The sequence below is a fragment of the Labrus mixtus genome, chromosome 7, assembly GCF_963584025.1.
Source record: "Labrus mixtus chromosome 7, fLabMix1.1, whole genome shotgun sequence".
Lineage (NCBI taxonomy): Eukaryota > Metazoa > Chordata > Actinopteri > Labriformes > Labridae > Labrus > Labrus mixtus.
Window position 1 is genome coordinate 1143745 of NC_083618.1, and position 18739 is coordinate 1162483.

The 18739-nt window shown below is 39.1% G+C and overlaps 1 protein-coding gene across 1 annotated transcript; it reads left to right on the forward strand.

Annotated features, from left to right (window-relative positions):
- Nucleotides 1–8430: 8430 nt before the first annotated feature.
- Nucleotides 8431–17472, forward strand: prelp (proline/arginine-rich end leucine-rich repeat protein). The gene is made up of 7 exons (XM_061041982.1): nucleotides 8431–8499; nucleotides 12936–13371; nucleotides 14211–14396; nucleotides 14494–14651; nucleotides 14747–14943; nucleotides 16623–16698; nucleotides 16838–17472. The coding sequence occupies exons 2-7, from the start codon at nucleotides 12940–12942 to the stop codon at nucleotides 16926–16928; spliced, it is 1140 nt and encodes a 379-aa protein (XP_060897965.1). The 5' UTR covers nucleotides 8431–8499; nucleotides 12936–12939; the 3' UTR covers nucleotides 16929–17472.
- The last annotated feature ends 1267 nt before the right edge of the window (nucleotides 17473–18739 follow it).

Sequence of the window (18739 nt, forward strand, 5' to 3'; positions counted from 1 at the left end):
TTATGAGTCCATAAGTGTGAATACAAACATTAATACACCTCAAGTCTCTCATAGACTGGTAAAGCATTATGGCGGCACATTGAGTATCTGTCCTACACCTATGAAATGATGCCCTTGAGCCAAATACACAAAATAAATGTAAATCTCACAGTACGCAAATGGAATAACAGACAATCTTGGTCAGAAAACATATTAGGGTGTTTGATTTGGGTCACTATGATCATCTTTTGTGGCATTAAACAGGAATTTCCAGGGTATGGAAGAACGTAAATGCAACCCATAACCACACAAGATAATGATGAAATCTTGAATTTAGTTTAATTGTTTTTGCAAATTTTGGTTATGTTCACTATGCTTGCTGTTTCTCCCAGTTTGAGGATTAGCTGGATGTATTGATGCTCTGATTGTTTCATTAAATCAGCGTAATTAAAATCTATTATTATATATGACAAATAAGCATCACAAAAATGACTGGACAGAGTCAGACAAAATGCTTCTTAGATGAGAGTTATATACAGATATTTGGACCTCCCAGCTGGGAGAAGACTCTGTGTGTTGTTGGGTACAGAAACCATCTTAATCCAACACAGACACAAAATTGGTTGTGGTTATTGGCTGGATGACAAAGGAAGCCGTTAGTTTCATTTAAAGGCCTGTTTACAAGCCAGAAAACGACCTCCAGCCCCGTCATTAAACTCACAAACATTAAAACACACAGATGTTGATACTGCTTTGTTGTACTTCCTTTATCTTTGAATACTTATATTTTACAGCAATGCTTCTCACTGCAAAATAATTCTGACGTATGCAGGCAATCATTTTTTGAAAAAAAAATTCAGAAATATTGAAAGCCAAAAGCTTTCGGAGGTAAGCCTTAGAAGTAGGGCTTAACAAGTAAGCTGCTCAAAATCTTTGTTCTTCAGAAGACTAGCTTTAGCTAAAAAAAATGAGCAAGAGATACATACTTGTGGCACATGCTTTATTAAGTTTATCTTTTCATCAGAGTGATATCTAACATAGGAAAGATAGAGAATCATATCTGCTTGTAGTTCACTTTAAGATTAAAAGTCAGTATAGAGTTTCTTATATTGAAGGGTTTCTCATGGTCTCTACACGGTGCACTGCTGGATTGTTTCCTCAGGATCATGTTTAGGCAGCTGATAATCCAATTTAACTCAGAGTAGAGCGGGTAGTTGTGGTTTTACCCTGACAAACATTTTATTAGGTTGCTGACTAAACATTGAGAGAGGTGGGTGGTGGAAGGTGAAGTTGCATCAGAAAGTTAAACGAAGAAGACATGGAGTTTAGGCTCCCGACTGAGGCTGTATATGTGATCTTCATGAGATATTTGAGTACAGCTACCTGTGGAGTCTATATCTCATGTCAGGTATTTCAGTGATTATGTGAAACACATGAAGCTAGCCAGACACATTATGGACACATGCATTAGCACATACCATGACTCATGTGGGTATGTCAGCTAGTACTTCCTCTTATCTTAAAGCAAAGATTAAGAAGCTAAAATTCATGCCTCTCCTGAAGCACAAGGATTATTATCAAGATTTATTGATTTTATAATTGAATTAATTGCAACTATCTTATCCTCTCCAAAACAGCACTTTTCCATTAATAGCTTATCACCTGTTACATGGCATAGCAAGTTTGTCAAGCAGCAAACTTTAGCATGGGCTGGATAATGTCTGCTTAAATGCAGCGCAGATGAGTTTTTGTTTGGCCCAATATCCACGTGGCTCCTTGATGGTATATGCTTTACATTATGCTTATCACAGAAAACACGTTTCAGTTTAGAGTATGTGTAGTCTTGTTACATTCATTATATAAAGCTCCTTATCAGCTGTCTCTTGGATCCACAGCGACGTATAGTGTTCAGTGTGGGTTGACTTTTATAATCCACTGATATTTGTAGAATTGATAGGAACACATTTTTACCAAATTGATGATGCAGAAGTATTTTGCACTTGACTTCATAGATAAACAGCGGGCCTTCCAGCTAGCTGTCTTTTGTAATGAAATGTTGTTGTTTTTGGTATTCAGAGTGTCCTACACTGTAAAAACAAAAAAAGTCCTGATAACATAAAATGCGTTCACAGTGGCATTGGACTTCCTCCTCCGAAAATAAATTTACCGGCCTCGACACTCGAATCGCACTGATTGAAACTGTACACCAAGAAGTTCAGTCTCTAAGCCAAAGCCTTGAATTCAGCCAGGGACAACTTCCTGCAGATTCACACAAAGGAGTTATCAATTAGAACGCACCATAATTAAGCACCATTTAAAGTAAAATTGCAAAATTGTCCTTTGCTGGAGCTGCAATAACCTGTGGTCTGCATTGTTGTTAGCAGGCTAATGTTAGCACACTCAGTTAACTCATAGCTTCACATTGAACATAAATTGACACAGATTGACCGTGATCTAAACACACTTATGTGACATCCAAATAAGCAGTGAGTATGTTATTCTTCTTTTCTCTAGTCCTTGACTAAAATAACTTTAAACACAGCTCCAACAACAGCACAGCTGGGGCTTCTCACTCATTGTAGACAGTCATGACTCAGAGACATTTACAGAGGATATACTTGATTTCTGCTGTATTTATGTGTAAAATGTTGCACATTCTTCCTTTATCAAAACGTAGTTTTACTTATAGTTGCCATACACATTAATTTGGCTTACATGTGTTGATTTGAGGAATATGTTTACAGTATATAATATGTTTATCAGAGACAAACATTGTAAGAAGAGATATCCTTTATTAATCACACAGGGAGAAATTACTTTTTCACTCCATTATTGAGACATGCTACACACACATGAAGAGATGTTATAGTGATAGCCTGGCAAGAGTCCTTGGACAAGCAGAAGTCTATCTTTATTTGAGACTGGAGCCGAGTGTGTGGAGAGGTGGGATTAAAATTGTGCTTATCAGAAAATAAAAAAATAGCCCTTACAGAAGAGGGTCTCAACTAACCTCTTTCAAAAATCCTACATCCTTTATATCTACGGCTGCAATGACAAAAAGAGGAATTAATTTTGAATTTGGTCAAGGTCATGAGGCTGCGATAAAAATCTTAAATCTCTTTGATACCTGTCTCGACCTTTGCCATCGCAAGGATTGAAATGTGGAAAAACCTGTCCTTTATGAGTAGAAACACATTGTATATCCCTGTTGACAAAAACATAACACATATTACCATTACGTCACTCCGACGGAACCATGGAGAGCAATGATTCAGAGAATAATCCTGAAACACACTAACAGCACGGCTCCTTTTTTTTTTTATTGGTACAGAGTTTTCTCAGAATCATAAAAAGTTTACCTTCAGAACCCTCGTATTTCTGTGTGAGGAGATAGTGGTACGTTTTCTCGTCACCACTGGATTGTTTCTCTACCAAAACCTAAAAAAGAAGAACTCACATCTTAGGTAATGAAATCCATGGCATTATTACAACTGGTGACATCATAAAAGCCATAGGTGAAATCAGACAAACATCTCATGGCCAGACACAGGGTTTCACTTGTAGTGTGTCTTATAAACACTCTTACCCTGGTGAGAAGGATTCTCTTGTGGGGGACTGTTAGGGACCAAGTAGTAAGGCACGAGACACAGGCGTAAGTTTAAAGAAAAGGTAGGTTTTTATTTTACCCAAAAATAGAAAACCAAGTTTACAAACCAAACGGGCCTTGTGATCCGTCTCCAAGGTGAACTCTCGACCAAGAAGGTAGTATCGGAAGGAATCAAAGGCCCACTTGAGGCCAGTGCCTCCTTCTCCACCATCGAATACCGAACCTCTCTGGGGAACAGTTTCCAGCTTATGTAGGCGACTGGATGCCGATCATCCTGAAGTCCCTGAGTAACACAGCTCCCAAACCCCTGTCAGAAGCATCAGTTTGCAGAAGAAAATGTTCTTCAAAGTTTGGGTAGTACAGAAGAGGTTGCTTACTTAGTGATTGCTGGATATCACTGAAAGCTGCCACTGCCTCCTCTGGCCATTGGATCTGATTGGGACTCCGGGATCTAGTCAAGTCTGTGATTAGAGCTGCCCTGTTGGAGAAATGGGGTATGAAGCGGTGATAGAAGCCGGATAGCCCAAAAAGGATCGGAGCTGCTTCCTTGTTTGTAGCAGGGGACAGGACTCTATGTCCTGGGTTTTGTTGACCTGAGGGTGTATAACCCCATTGAAGATGACGTGGCCCTGGTACTCTGTCTCTGCAGCAGCGAAGACACACTTCGATGGGTTGCCATTCAGCCTGGCAGAATGCAGGCAATCCAACAGCTTGTAGGTGTTCCTGTCACGTGTTACTGTAAATGAATACAGTATATAGTGTGTGTTAGGAGGATGTCTCAGTGGTTGATTGGCTTTCACTTTCATCAAGGTTCATTTTCCAACTTGAAGTCAAAATGGACATAAACATGAGGTGCGTAATGTTACTTAAATAGTTTACTTTGACTTCGTAACTATAGTCATTTTAACACAAACACTGATCTTCATCTCATCCTTACCAAGATGTTTTAGTGTGCAATCGTTTCAAAAGGCTAACCACATATTCCTGTCAAGGGGTTTTATATATTGTTTTGGGACCCTATAATCTATAAATTTTGTTGGTTAGGTTTGAGGAAGTCTTTAACATTTGTAAGTACAGGCATCGTGTAGGGCAGTGTTTCTCAAATGGGGGTATATACCCCTGGGGGTATGTGGTACTTCAAGGGGCACGTGACAAATGTAATTTTTAAAAAGTTGCATCACAACAAGCCAAATTAATGATTTATAGGAAAATCCATACACTGATTTAAGACAACTTAATTAACAGCATATATTCTCTATGCAACTTCAAATAGGGCACTACTTCCATCTTGAGGATATTCATTTATAAAATAGCTTGCATTATGTGCAGAGCCCCTTCAACCAGAGGGCCTCCGTCTGTTGATGTGAATTGTTCAGCGAGCAAGCATGTACGTTCGCATGCTAACAAGAGCGCAGCCAGGAAGATAAAAATGAACAGGTTGTTGAAACAAGGTAACGAATCTGTTGGGGAAAATGAGGTGGAAGACGAAAAATGTTCTTGGCCGGACAAGGGGGTACTTGGCTGAAAAAAATTCTGAAAGGGGTTACACGAGCCAAAAAAGTTTGAGAATCCCTGGTGTAGGGGATACTGTATCATCTTGTTTTAGCGCGGCAATGCATGTAAAAGAAGCCTGTAAATGTTGGGGAGAAAATGAGTTTTCCCCTGACTGTGTTTCCTCTGGGAACATGTCTGTCTTAGGCTCATGCACGTCTCTTTAAATCCAACAGTCCAATCACCCAAATGATTGTAGATGACAGAACACACCGTTCTTAGAAGGTTCTCACATTATTATACAAACCAAGTCGTCGTGAGCTGGAGCTGGAGCCTGTCTCGCTCTCTTTGGAAAAACAGCTGCTTCATTATTAATTAGCAATGAGGACTGCTGCTTTCAGATTTCCTGCAATTAAAGGTTATTCGCATTTCAAACATCACTCTTCTTAAACAGGTTGAATACAGCCCTGAAACAGAACAACCTAGCATGTCAGTCCAGATGATCAGTATCTGAAGGCTGAAGACCAAACAGTCACATTCCACAGCCAATCTGACCTAGTTTTAACAAGCAAAAACACACCGCACAGTTTAATCCTCAAAGTTAGCTTTGTGAGCTCTATTTAACACACTGTGAAACAAAATACATAAAAACACATTCCTGGGATGGCATGCACAATACAGGAAGAATCATAGAAACATTTTGATGGACACAGACACAAAAGTCAAAGTTTGACAGAAAACCTGAAGCAATAAACAATGTCTTAAAGGCAGGGGCTTGTTTCCTGCAGCAGCTAAAGTGTAAATGTTTAAGAGATAGAAAATGAATTAAACTGTTCCATAGAAAAACAAACTGCTGCCTTTACACCAACATTGGGCGTATACAGTTTCAGGCTGTTTTTAAATAGCAAACCTTTACGGCAAGTGCAACAAAGTTCTGAAATTAAAACAAACAGATGATGCTCATTAAGTTAGCATAAGATTCAAAGCTACAGTAGAAAACGTAAATCTATCATAGAAACCGGGCTCGCATCCCGCCTGTGGCCTCCTTCCCGCATGTCGCTCCCCACTCTCTCTCCCTGATTTCCGACTCTATCCACTGTCCTATCTCTCCATTAAAGGCACAAAAGCCCCAAAAAATAAATCTTTAACAGTGAGACATGGTTTCCTCTTAATCTATGTGTAAGAATATTATATCTCCTACAGTTCAGCATTGAAAAGTCAGACCTGACCCAATGTCTGATGACTTCAACATTTTTGTGTACAGTTTTTCTAATATCTCTCCTCTCTACAGTATGCATACAAATTAAACCCCCGGGAAATTCATAGGAGTTCAAACAATCCCTGTGCACTTTGCTAACTTTCCGCCGACCAATGGCTAAGTAATAATTGTGAGTCAGTGCTAAACTTGAATACAGTTTATGCAGAGAGATCTCAATCCCCCTGATAGTTATGATTTTACACAATTTCATTTGGAGTCTTGACACAGAAATGTGCTGTGATGTCAGAAGACAAACATTGTTCTCTGTGTGGGTGTGTGAAGAGTTAAGAAAAAAGAAAAAGCCTCAAAATATTACAACTAAATTTATTTTAAAAGCTGCAGTGAAATCAGGCATTTCAGGAAACAACAATCCGAAATATGGCCTGACAAAAAAAAAAAAAAAAAATATATATATATATATATATATATATTGCAGTCCATGGCAAATTTTCACTGAACTAAGACCTGAGTTTTTTCTAAAAATGTTGGAACTGCTTTATACTGCTATCTCTCTTCTCTCAAGGCATCTGGTTAGAATTCTGAAGGAATGAGGCCTACACACTAATGTATTAATACGTATCTTAGGATAAACTTACCATGATTACTAAGTGTTTATCAGCTAAGACTCCAAAATAAAATGGTCTGAATAAAGGAGTAATATGTCCTACACATTTATTTAAAAAAGTGGGACTGGTTATTCCTGGTGTTTCTCTGTCTCTTACGATAATGGAACATGATTGGCTGCATCAGGCCTACTTTGTTTTTGATACCAACAATATTTTGCACACATCATCATAAGAATGACCTTTCGGTAATGCTATACTAAATATAAATTTTTAATGTGCTGTACTGTTCTAAGTCAATTTTTCACAATATTATAAGGACATGACACACAAAACATTCAGCTAAATAATGAGCAGTTATTTCCAATGATGTCATCCCTACAGGCAGAACAAAATAACTTTTAGAGGAAATGAGGTCACTATGGTTGATCGGTGATTCTTGGCCTCTCCCTCTATGGTAGCAGAAAAGATGAGAGAGAAAAAAGCAGCCACCCAAAAATTGACGTATCTGTTATATACTCCCATTTCTCTCCCTGTGTCCTATTAGTTGAAGTTCTTTTCTTGTTGGGACCAGTCTGGACCAGATGTTTGGCCCAGCTGAGCTCAGTATCCAAGATGTGTAGACAGCAGAGCGGTTAGGAGAATTTATGAAAAGAAAAAAAAAGTGAGCGAGAAAGTGGGGGAAGGAGGCACATGTATGTTCATCCTCACATATGTTCACCTCATTATCCTCCTGCTGCAGCTCACTCTGCAGGAATGCAGGGAAGCAAACACATGTCCCAGTACTAACCCTTAGTGACACATAAACATGCACACGCACACACAGACACACACACACATACACTGATAAACACAGTGCCACATAGCCCTCCACAACACCTCCTGCATGCCCCAGCTGGATCAGTAATCAGACTGTTTTAACCGATGCTGGAGGGCAGTAAAATATCCTGCTGGACATGTAAGTGATGAAGAAAAGATGGAGAGATGCTACTAATGAAAAGCATATGAGTGAAGGAGGAGTTCAGTCACCTAAACAATAGTTGGGTGGGTGGGAGCCATAGGGAAAATGCAATTTCAGCTGGGCTTTCCCTTACAGAGTGGACCAGTGTCCACAGCAGTTCTCAGACTTTTCATACTGAAACATTGCTTTTTCATGCACACAAATATGTAAACATACTCATGCATCCTTTCTTGTGTATTTGATAGAAACCTTCTCATGCAATGCTGGCACAGAACAAAATACTAACAAACTGTGACACGGTTCAGACACATGAAAGAGCCTGCGGTCTTCCCAAAGGGAATTAAGATTAAACCTCACTGGGCTTGAGCGAGCAAGCGGAGGGGGAGAAAAGAACCACCATGACCTTCAGAGGGAAAAGAGCCAGGGAACAAACCCAACAGGCAGCCTTGTCCACCAGGGGAGGGAGAGGAAGAGAGAGGGGAGGGGAGGGTGAGGGACCCAGAGAAACGGAGGAAGAAGGGGAGGGGGAGGGAGAGGGAGGGAGAGGGAGGGAGAGGGAGGGAGAGGAAAAGAATTAGAGAGGTACAGAGAAGTCAAGACAGAAAACTTGTGACTTGACAAAAGAGGGCAGGTACCAGAGGCAGGTAAGACACTTTTCTGTGCTGTTTCCGGGGGGGGGGGATGAGCTTTTAATGATAAGAAAATAAATGCAGAGTGTGTGTTGATCTGTGGAAAAGAGGCAGAAAGAGCAAATGTGTGTTTGGGTTTCTGGATTGAGGGGAAATCCTGGCACTGGCACCCTTAAGCCATGCTGGTGTGTTTCTGTACAAATGCAATGCCACACAGAGGGGCACTGTGTCCTGCAGGGTGCTGCTGCACACTTGGATTCTACCGATTTTCTCCATACCTGCAAACACACACCCATTTAATTCTAATTTCCTTTAATCCTCTTAAAATCTTTACCTAAGTTGATAAATGAAGAGAGTCTTATCACACTGATGACTCCCTTTTGCTGACTTTGGCTTGTGAGAAATAATTTTCCTTTTTGCAGCTCATCAGACGGATCCTCAAGCAATTTCAAGGCAGTGCTTGATTTCATATTATGCAGTGGTATTTTAATCCAGTTTTTCATAGAAAACATATCTTGAAGTAGTTCTGACCAAAGACCAGAGTTGAACTGAAAAGAAATATTCTTAGTCATGCATTTTCAGACTTCCTAAAGTCAGGATTGACTCGAGATACAATGATTTTGTTTAATTTAATTAACAATTTCATCCTCTGCTTTCAACGGTGCATCTTCTAACCCCTCCAGCTCCTAACATCCATATTGCTCTTCATAGATGTAGATCTAGTCTTTGCACAGGCACTGCAGAGACTGCCACACCCGCATGAGGAAATATTTTGGCTATTTTCTAATACAGAGTATCTGCTTGTGATGAATGTTTCACAAGGAGGGCAGATGCTTCTAAAATATTTCCAGTGTATGTATGCCCAGTAATTTTAATATGTTAAGATTTTTTTTCCTTTTTTTGGTGGTGGGGGGGCAGGTCTTAGCTTTTTTTTTTGATATATAGAGATAATTATTTTCAAAGTTGGAAGATGCAAAATCTTTGACATCACCTATTTCATAAATTCTGTTATTATGAGAGTTTTAAACTGTACTGATTAGTCACAGATATTTTCAGATTGATCTGAGTCAGATTTCTGAATTGTGCTGTGCATGACGTGGCTCTTAATCAACGCTTTTAAGGTCTTCATCATTTTCAGTAAAAGGAATGACCCTGCCTGTCTGCCAAAAAAAAGAAAGGGGAATTGGAAAGAGCTAATCTTCAAAGGCTTTGTGCTGACAAGTCACTGTGAATTATGTTTTCTATAATCTTCATCTTCTTCACAATGTAAACCACAGTTTGGTAAAACAGCTCTGACTTGGACTACAGAGGGCTTCCACCCATCACCTTTAATTGTTTTTCTGGTTCCGATATTAGAACCATTTTTTATTTATTTATTTTATTTTCAAAATGTTGCAGTTTGAAATGTCTTTAAATGGACTTGACTGTCAGTTTTATAATTTTATTTATAATTCTACCAATAGTTGTAACTTTACCTAACAGTAGGTGTAAAAAAACAAAACACTTAGGGCCAAATTACAACCAAACTTACAACTGCTGTCCTCACTCCCCCAAACCAACCACTCCATGCAAGGCTCATGAAAAAGCAAAATTCCCTCTGAAGAGAAAGATTTGGTTTCTTAGTAAAGGGATACTATCAGAACATGTTAGCACAGCATGGCAACCTTTTTCATTCCTTACATAGATATAAAGGGTTGTTGCACACTTAAAAGACTTGATTCATATTTTCAGGTGATTCTACACCAATGAAAACATACTTTAGATTGTTTTATTACTTCTCACTTTGTTAATAGTTCCCTGTTCTTTCCACATTTTTTAGACGCCTTAAATGTGGAAAAGTCTGTGTATTTCTTATTTCTGAGGTGTTTATTTCGAGGTATGGTTAATGTAAGAGCATATTTACCATTTTCTGGAATAAGTAAAAAGTCATTCAGGAGTCCAAGAGAGTTAACCTCGACAACAGCATTACCAGCCATAGTTCCACTAAACAGAGAAAAAAAATATATATATAACATTTCAAAGACATAAAGTGTTTTCTGTTTTCTTAACATCTGCAAGTAAACAGGTGATTTAAAATGAATGAACCAAGTGAATAAACATTTTTTCAGGGAACATTTCTTTAAGTTGTGTTTTTGTAGGGATGAAATTGGTGAAAGCTCTTTTTTTCCAGCTTATTATGCCTTTATCTGATAGGACAGAGGATAGACTATAAGAAATTGGGAGAGGGAGTGGGCAGATGATATGCTGGAAGGGATCCACAGGTCGGACTTGAACCCTTGCCAAAAGGACAATGGCCGAGTGTGACCTAACTGGTACAGTAGGCCACAGGGAGAAGTCAAAATATCTTGAAGAAACTATCTCACCAAATCTGTAATTCATTAATTCTTTTGGGAAAAAAAACAATCATGTGTTTCCCAGGGATTCTGTACCATGTGGTAGTCGTTCTTGAGCTTTGGATCACATTATTTGAGCTTCATCTGAAGACGTAGTTTTCCATTCGGTCACAGATGAATCATCAAACAACCTGTGAACCATAGGGTGTTGTGTCCTTTAAATGATGTTAAGAATAAAAGGCCATTTCCTCATTCAAATCATTAGAAGAGCAGTGATATGTAAAGGGAATATATTCAATGTGTAATGATGATATTCTAATAAATTCTGTTTTCAAACTGATATGATTACAAATAACAAACCAATCAGCTCTGACTTAGGACCTTCACTTGTTTGCCAGGTTCATAGTTTACACAACAGCACCACAAGAGGAAGGAGAGCTGGTTCTGTTCTTGGAGGGCTGAGAGGAAAAGGAAGGGCAGTGCCAGGGAACACCGTCAAAGAAATATTCAGATTTGTTTTTCCAGGCAGGACAAATACTGACTCCCGATTCCTGCCTCGTGATTCTCTTGTGATGTTTATCAACTGGCCGCTAGCGTGCCTCACTCAAGCAGAGTGATTGAAAACTAATGATGAATCTGTGCAGAAGAATAATGTCAAATGTTTGGACAGCTGTTTGGTGATTACTAACATCAGGCTTAAGATAACAATGGAAAGTGTACGGACACAAATGCATGCAAAAATTCAAAAGTTTAAGATGAAGACATGAGAGGTGGATTAATCTCCACTCTGACACATAAACAGCTGTGAGGCTACACATCTGCATCCGTGTGTCGGTCTCAGTTGGGGCAGGGTTGTTATATATTGTGGACACATAACAGCCAAGGCCACTTAAGTATACAATGTAAAAAATATATATTTATTATCGTACACACCTTAATGAACTCGCTTCTGCTAGTCTAATCAAGGTTCAGACTCTTGAATGAATCTAAACACAAATGTGTTCAAATATTTTCACATTTCAACCATTTACAGTCTATGATTTCAACACTGATGGTTTTAAAATATGAATATATAATAGAATTAGCCAAAAGCACTTCACATCACAACAACACTAATAAAAAAAATATTTACTTTTCCCTAAAAAGTTAAAGGCTGTTACAGTAAACGTCAGCTCTCTACAAGTGAACTTGTCGCTCCTAGCAACAGTTTTGTGTTTATGATGGTTTAAAGACACATGTTGCCTCCATCAAAGTCTCAGTGGGATTTATCTCGGTTTCCTTTGAGCTCTCTCGTGGGGTCAAGGAGCTTTAACCTTCCAGACCTGCAGTTTTCCCCTTCACAAATCTCCCTCTGGGCCGGAGCAACAATAGAGCCTTTATCCCAAAACTCGCTCCCTCATAAGTACTTATTTCCTGTATCAGTATCTACCCCTCCTCTACTGCCTGCTCTCTTGCTCACTTTATTTCACTTACATAACCTAACCGCAGGCACAAATCTTCTATTTGTCTAAAACACCAATTACTTAGCAATGCATCTGACAGTACAACAATAAGTTATTGCAAAGAGTCTACTAAAAAGTTGTTTTCTGACTGATCGTGGTTTAAGATTAAAGAAACAGAAACAGTTATAAGAAGACTTTGGAACTTAAACTGCTCTCTCTTGGTGTATATTTCTTGAGGATGTAATATTTGAAGATGAAATAAAAGGGGAGATAAAGTTGCCAGCTTAATGTATTTTTTTTAACAGATATACAGTCTCAGTGTATTCATGGATACGATTTTTTGAATGATTCATGTTGGTTTGAGATTCTAGTTTCCTGGACATTTTAATGGAAATAGTTTTGTCTGGATAAAACAATTCTCTCAAGCCCTGTTCCAAAAGAAGAACAACTACAAATACAATCAGCCGCTTTCATGAGTTTTAAGTGTAACTTAGTTTGCTTCTCTTCTTCCAAACAGAGCCAGACACACAAAAACAATCTGTGTAACATAGTGTGGGTAGGACAGGCAGACACATGGCTAACCAGCTGGTAATCTGTTGTGAGGAGAAATGTTCTCACATTATGTAACCGTACATCAGCAGAGTCTCTAAATTCTGTTTTGCTCTGTTGCAGGACCATGAAGGCCGGCGTGGGACTACTCTCTGCATTGACGCTGTTCCTCCTCCTGGGGGCAGTGCTCACCCAGAAACCTCGGCCAAAGAAGCCTACCAGGCGCCCAGCCACCACCAGGAAGCCTTTTGTCCCCCGGCCTCCTGGACCTGCACAGCCAGAGCCCCAGGAGCCTACAGATTTTCCACCACCCATCCTGGGCCCCCCCTCCATGTATCCCGACTGCCCAAGAGAGTGTTTATGTTCCCCAAGTTATCCCAATTCTCTCAATTGTGAGAACAGGAACATCCGTGTGATCCCTGTCATCCCGTTTAGAACCCACTACCTGTACCTGCAGAACAACTACATCTCAGAGTTGACAGCAGAGCCTTTCCAGAACGCCACTGAGGTGCGCTGGATCAACTTGGCAAATAACCGCATTCATCAAATACACAAACAGGTAATGAAGCTTCTTTGATTTATTGCATTATGCACTTGTTGTCATACATGGACATTAGAAATAGTCTAACGGAGTTACCTTATGAAACCAATACAATTAAAAATATATATTCACATAATTGTGGGATAACCAACAGTAAAAATATAATTATTGTTAGAGATGCACTTTGCTATTGTCACAGTAATAATAATGTACCTGTAATCATCAATCAATTGATTTTTATTTTTGTTATTTGTTATTTTTGTTATTTTTATTTTTAGTAGTAATCATTCATTTCAGTCACAAGAAAAAACTAAAACATTTTGACCGAAAAGGTGTAGGCTGAAGTTTTAGCTTATTACACCCACCCTTGTTACAAATCTTATTATTTAAGACAAAAATGGTTACAAAAAACAAAACATATCAGAACAAAATTTGTTCCAAGAATTTCTTTCAAAACAAAACAAATGAAACAAATAAAAAACAAAACAGAAGTCACACTCACAAAAAATAATCAAACTGACCTTTTATATTTGCTAAACACCATTTTTTGAAACAATATTTTTTGTTATTTGTTAGTTTTCTGTGTGGTGTCTTGACTGTGATTGCAGTTGCTGCTTTGACATTGTAATTTCCTGCAAAGGATTAATAAAGTACCTATCTATCTATCTATCTATCTATCTATCTATCTATATATATATATATCTAATCAGTTGGTTTCTTAAAGGATTAATACATTCAGGAATTTAATTAGTGTGTTTGCTGGTATTCTCATTGATCTCGTCGCATTTTTCATTCATCGGAGTCCAGCACTGATAATTATACTAAGATTAGGGTTTCTGTATTTATTTCTCGTGCAGGTGTTTGAGAAGATCCCAGCACTGCTGTACCTGTATGCACAGCGTAACCAGCTCAAAGAGGTGCCTTCAGGTCTCCCAGCCAGCCTGGAACAGCTCCGCCTCGGTAGGAACCGGATTTCTAAGATCCCCTCAAATGCTTTCAGCAAAATGGGGAACCTGACTCTGCTTGACCTTTACCACAACCAGGTAAACCTCTGTTTTATGACTATATTCCTACTGTACGTTGTACTGTTAACCATACGTAACCATGGTAACCATAAGAGTCTTATGACCCGTCTTCCAGCTGAGTGACAACGGCCTCGGACAAAACTCATTTAAGGACCTGAAGAGTCTCATGCAGCTCAATCTGGCTCACAACGCCCTGAAGAAGATGCCTGCTGGTGTACCCAATGGCCTCATACAGCTTTTCCTGGACAAGAACAGCATAGATGACATCCCAAAGCAAGTACACAGTGCACAGATGGTTACATATGCATAACATTGGTTGGATCTTAAATTTTCACTGTTGTTCCTGTCATGCATTGTCTTCTTGTTAGAGACTACTTCAAAGACTTCAATCACCTGGCATTCGTGAGGCTGAATCGCAACCAGCTGAGTGATAAAGGTCTTCCTAAGAATGTCTTTAACATATCCACTCTTCTGGACCTGCAGCTGTCCCACAACCAGCTCGCTTCTGTTCCTCACTTCAGTAGTCACCTGGAACACCTGCACCTCGACCACAACAGCATTGAGAGTAAGCAATCAGCAGGATCATATGAACCCAGTTTACAACAACCATAGGGCACAAAATGGCTGATGGAAAGTTAACCTGAGTTGGTTAAAACAGTTAAAGGGATACTTCACCCGTTGAAACATGAATCTGTATTGACATTGGGTCATATATGTAGAAATGTGAAATACATTTTGAAGTTGGTGCCTTCTTGGCCGAGAAAAGACAGAAAGTGTCTTTTTGGCTCATGTAGATGAAAGACACCAACTCCCAGAATGCACAGCACCACAGGCCACTCCCACTAAGGTCCTCGATTTCAGAATCAGAAATACTTTATTAATCCCAGAGGGAAATTCGATCGTTACAGTTTCTCTAAAATATACAGTATAGCAGTAGAAATATAGTAATGAAAACATTTACAGACATATTTACTTCAACACATGAGACCATTTCCTCAAGTGATTCAGAGAGAAAACAGACTCTATGTCTGTGTCCATAGGCAAACAGTGAGAGCACCGACACTACCAGTCCGCCCCAGCTCGAGCCGGCCCCGGCTCTTCGTCCTCACTGCCGCAGCGGCCAGCAATATAGCCGTGAGACGGTTGCTGCTAGCGGCCAGCAGTGTCAGTAGCGGGCGGCGGGCAGCGGTCAGTGGCGGCCCCGGTGGGCAGCGGCCGCAGCAGCCAAAACACAAGACCGGCCTGTCGGCAGCAACCATCTCACCGCTATATTTATATTTTTTTGGCCATTATCAGATTTCTCCATAGAGCCTGTTAGCATAGATTCCAAGCAATATGGCGGACGTTAAGTTTGGATTCTGGGAGTGAGTTCCCACCCACTGATCTGTGATTGGTCTGTAGCTTCAGTGGTCGAAAATATGAGGAACTAGCGTTGAAGTTTCACCCCGCTAACCGCAACAGCTTCCAGTGACGCAATTATCGCCATTTTGCGTCACTGGAAGCTCCTTTTCAGACTCAGAAATACAAAGATTTCCCATCTCAGGGGAAAATGAGGGCGGGATGCACGACCATTCAAAATTAATACCAGGTTTCTAATGATACAAAGATTAATGCAAATGGGTGAAGTATCCCTTTAAGGACTAGTTTAGCAGGCTGTGAGAAAGATTTTTCGTGAAGATTGGGGAAAAAACTAAAACCAGGCTTCAGATAGTATTAGACCTACATATGACAGCTCAGCAGAAACCCAACGCAGACTGTTTTATAGCTAACACCATAGTAAACCCATCAATATTATTCACGTTTTGATGACAAAAAGATAACCTCACTGTGAATGTTTCACAAGAAAACAGAGGCTAAAGGGTACATTGTGCATCACTATGAGACTCTGAGGGGGCTTGTTTGTATTTGAAAACCTTGGAATAAGAACTAGTGGATTCATTCATTGTGGATTATGAGAAAAAATACTTTAATCCAAGAAACTCCTTTTAAGGCAGTAATTTTATTTACTTAACATAACTTATTCTGATTCAAGACCAAAGCTGAACTTGTTTTTCCAGATTGGGCCGCAACACTTAGCTTAAAGCTAGCAGACAATAAATCACCCTTCAGAAGTAATGCAGTAACTAGTATTAAAGTTAAGGAAGCTGTCTTTTATTCAACTGGTAGTTTCCTATTTCTTCCGTCTTGTTTGAAGGAAAGCATTTAGAAGGACTTAACATTCATGCCTGTGTGTTTCCCTGACAGGCATAAATGGCACCCTGATCTGCCCGTACAGCATTGACGCCGTCATGAATGATCACAATCTAGTGCCCAGTCTAAGGTACGTCAAACGCAGTCAGATCTTGGCTCTCAATAATACAAACGGGCACAGAGGCACACTTTAACAAGAAGTAAACAGGAACAACAATATTAATGGCAGTAATTGCAGTGTTATTAAAGAACCTGTTCTGATGCCTCAGGTACTTGCGTTTGGACGGGAATCATCTGAGCCCCCCCATCCCTGTAGATGTCATCATGTGCTTCAGACAGCTCCACTCTATCGTCATTTAGGAGAAGAACTGTGCCCTGCTGTAGAGGCCTGCGGGCATGCACGTGCACACAAACCACACACAAAGCACACAGTTACACACATCCAGTACGTACAAACTGCTGATCTAAGCACAATGTACATCCATGATACATTACTGACAGAGGGAATCTGTGTAAATGAAATAGCTGTAAAGTTGTTTAAGCTTTTTTAGTTTCATGGATGAAAAGAGACACAAAGGAGTCATCAAACTTAATTTTGAATCTTGAAAGAGTGGATATATCTACATTTAGGGTTTTGTTGTTTTTTCTTTGTTTTGTATTTTGAAATTAAAGGTACATTGACACACATGCTACAGATATGAGGGTAGTTATGTTAACTAGCAGATGTGCCCAGAGTAAAGTGGCAGTGAATGTCAAAAGAACCGATTAACCCCTGATGTGCCTGATATTTTCAAGGTGCTCCATGTAAAAATTGTATTTCTTTCTTTCGACTCCTACTCTCCTGTATATTATTCTTCTGTATAAATAAGCTTTGTACAAATAATAGAAAAATAAATTTTTTTTCTTCCATCATTTTATCGTGTTTGATGTTTAATTCTACTTAGATCACAAACTATAAGTTTGAAGTCTTTTTGTTTTAGACTGGGATTATTCGTAAATGTATCCTGTGCAGTTTGTTTCCATCAATGGTGCTTCTAAGCAATGTTTTCATTGGTCAGTCTCTTTCATTTGTATCATGCTCCTGCCTAAAGACATACGCAGATGTGAAATTATTGAAGGCATATTCTTGTAAAAAACACAAAAAAAACAAGAAAACATAACTCAGGAAACATATGGAAAGCCTGAAACTCATGTTCTTTGTTTAGTTTTGTGGCAGTTAATCTTGAACTAATGTACACATAGTTTACAATGTCTCAAGGGTAGCAGTTTCTCTACAGTGACATAGAGTAAATGTGTCAAATAAATACAAATGAAACAAGCTAAAGCTAGCATAAGAAGGCTAATTACTTTGAAAAAGAAAGCTGTCATCCACGCTGTGTGTATTTTATCATCTACATAATTTTAATTTACAGACTAAAGTCAGTGAAGAGCTAACGCCAACAGCAATACATCTGCAGAAATGTTCAAATCATGGGAACATAATGTTAAAATAACTCGAGAAAAAACTAAAACTGTAAAAAAACTCTTACACTGTAGCTCAATTTCCAATAAAGCTGCAGCAATAAGTCTGAAACCACAGCAACAGCCTGGCCTGCTCATGTTTTTCATCGTTACAGTTACCCCTTGAAACACTGCCAGTGTCAATCGAGCCACTTGGAGCTCAAATGCAATAAAATGTGTTTGAATATTTGGTTTTACTCAGGACATACAGCAGTATTACAGTGGAATTTGGTAGTTTGGTGGAATTTTTGATCAGCTGAATTTAAATAGCTTTACTTATTTACTTGTGTCTTGTTTAATTGTAGCCTTGATGTTTTCTTATACTGCAGTGCGTCAAGTGTGTTCAGCTCTCATTTCTGCTGCACAGTAAATATTTAAATGACATGTAAAAGCCAATGGTGCTCCATCTCAGAAACTATGTAACATACAGTAGGTTTGAAGCAAAGTAAACAAACAGGGAATAATATAAAGATTAATGATTTTGACTAACATGTACTATTTTAGCTACACAAAGCCAAACACTTGCTCACAAAGTTTTGTAACGACCTCTAGTGTTTCGAAACAGGCATTAAACACCTGAGCTATAGGAACTATTTATATATAAGCTATTTTTATCAAGCAAAATTTGGAAATGCTGCACTTCCCTGTTCACACTTGTTTAAACGTTGTTG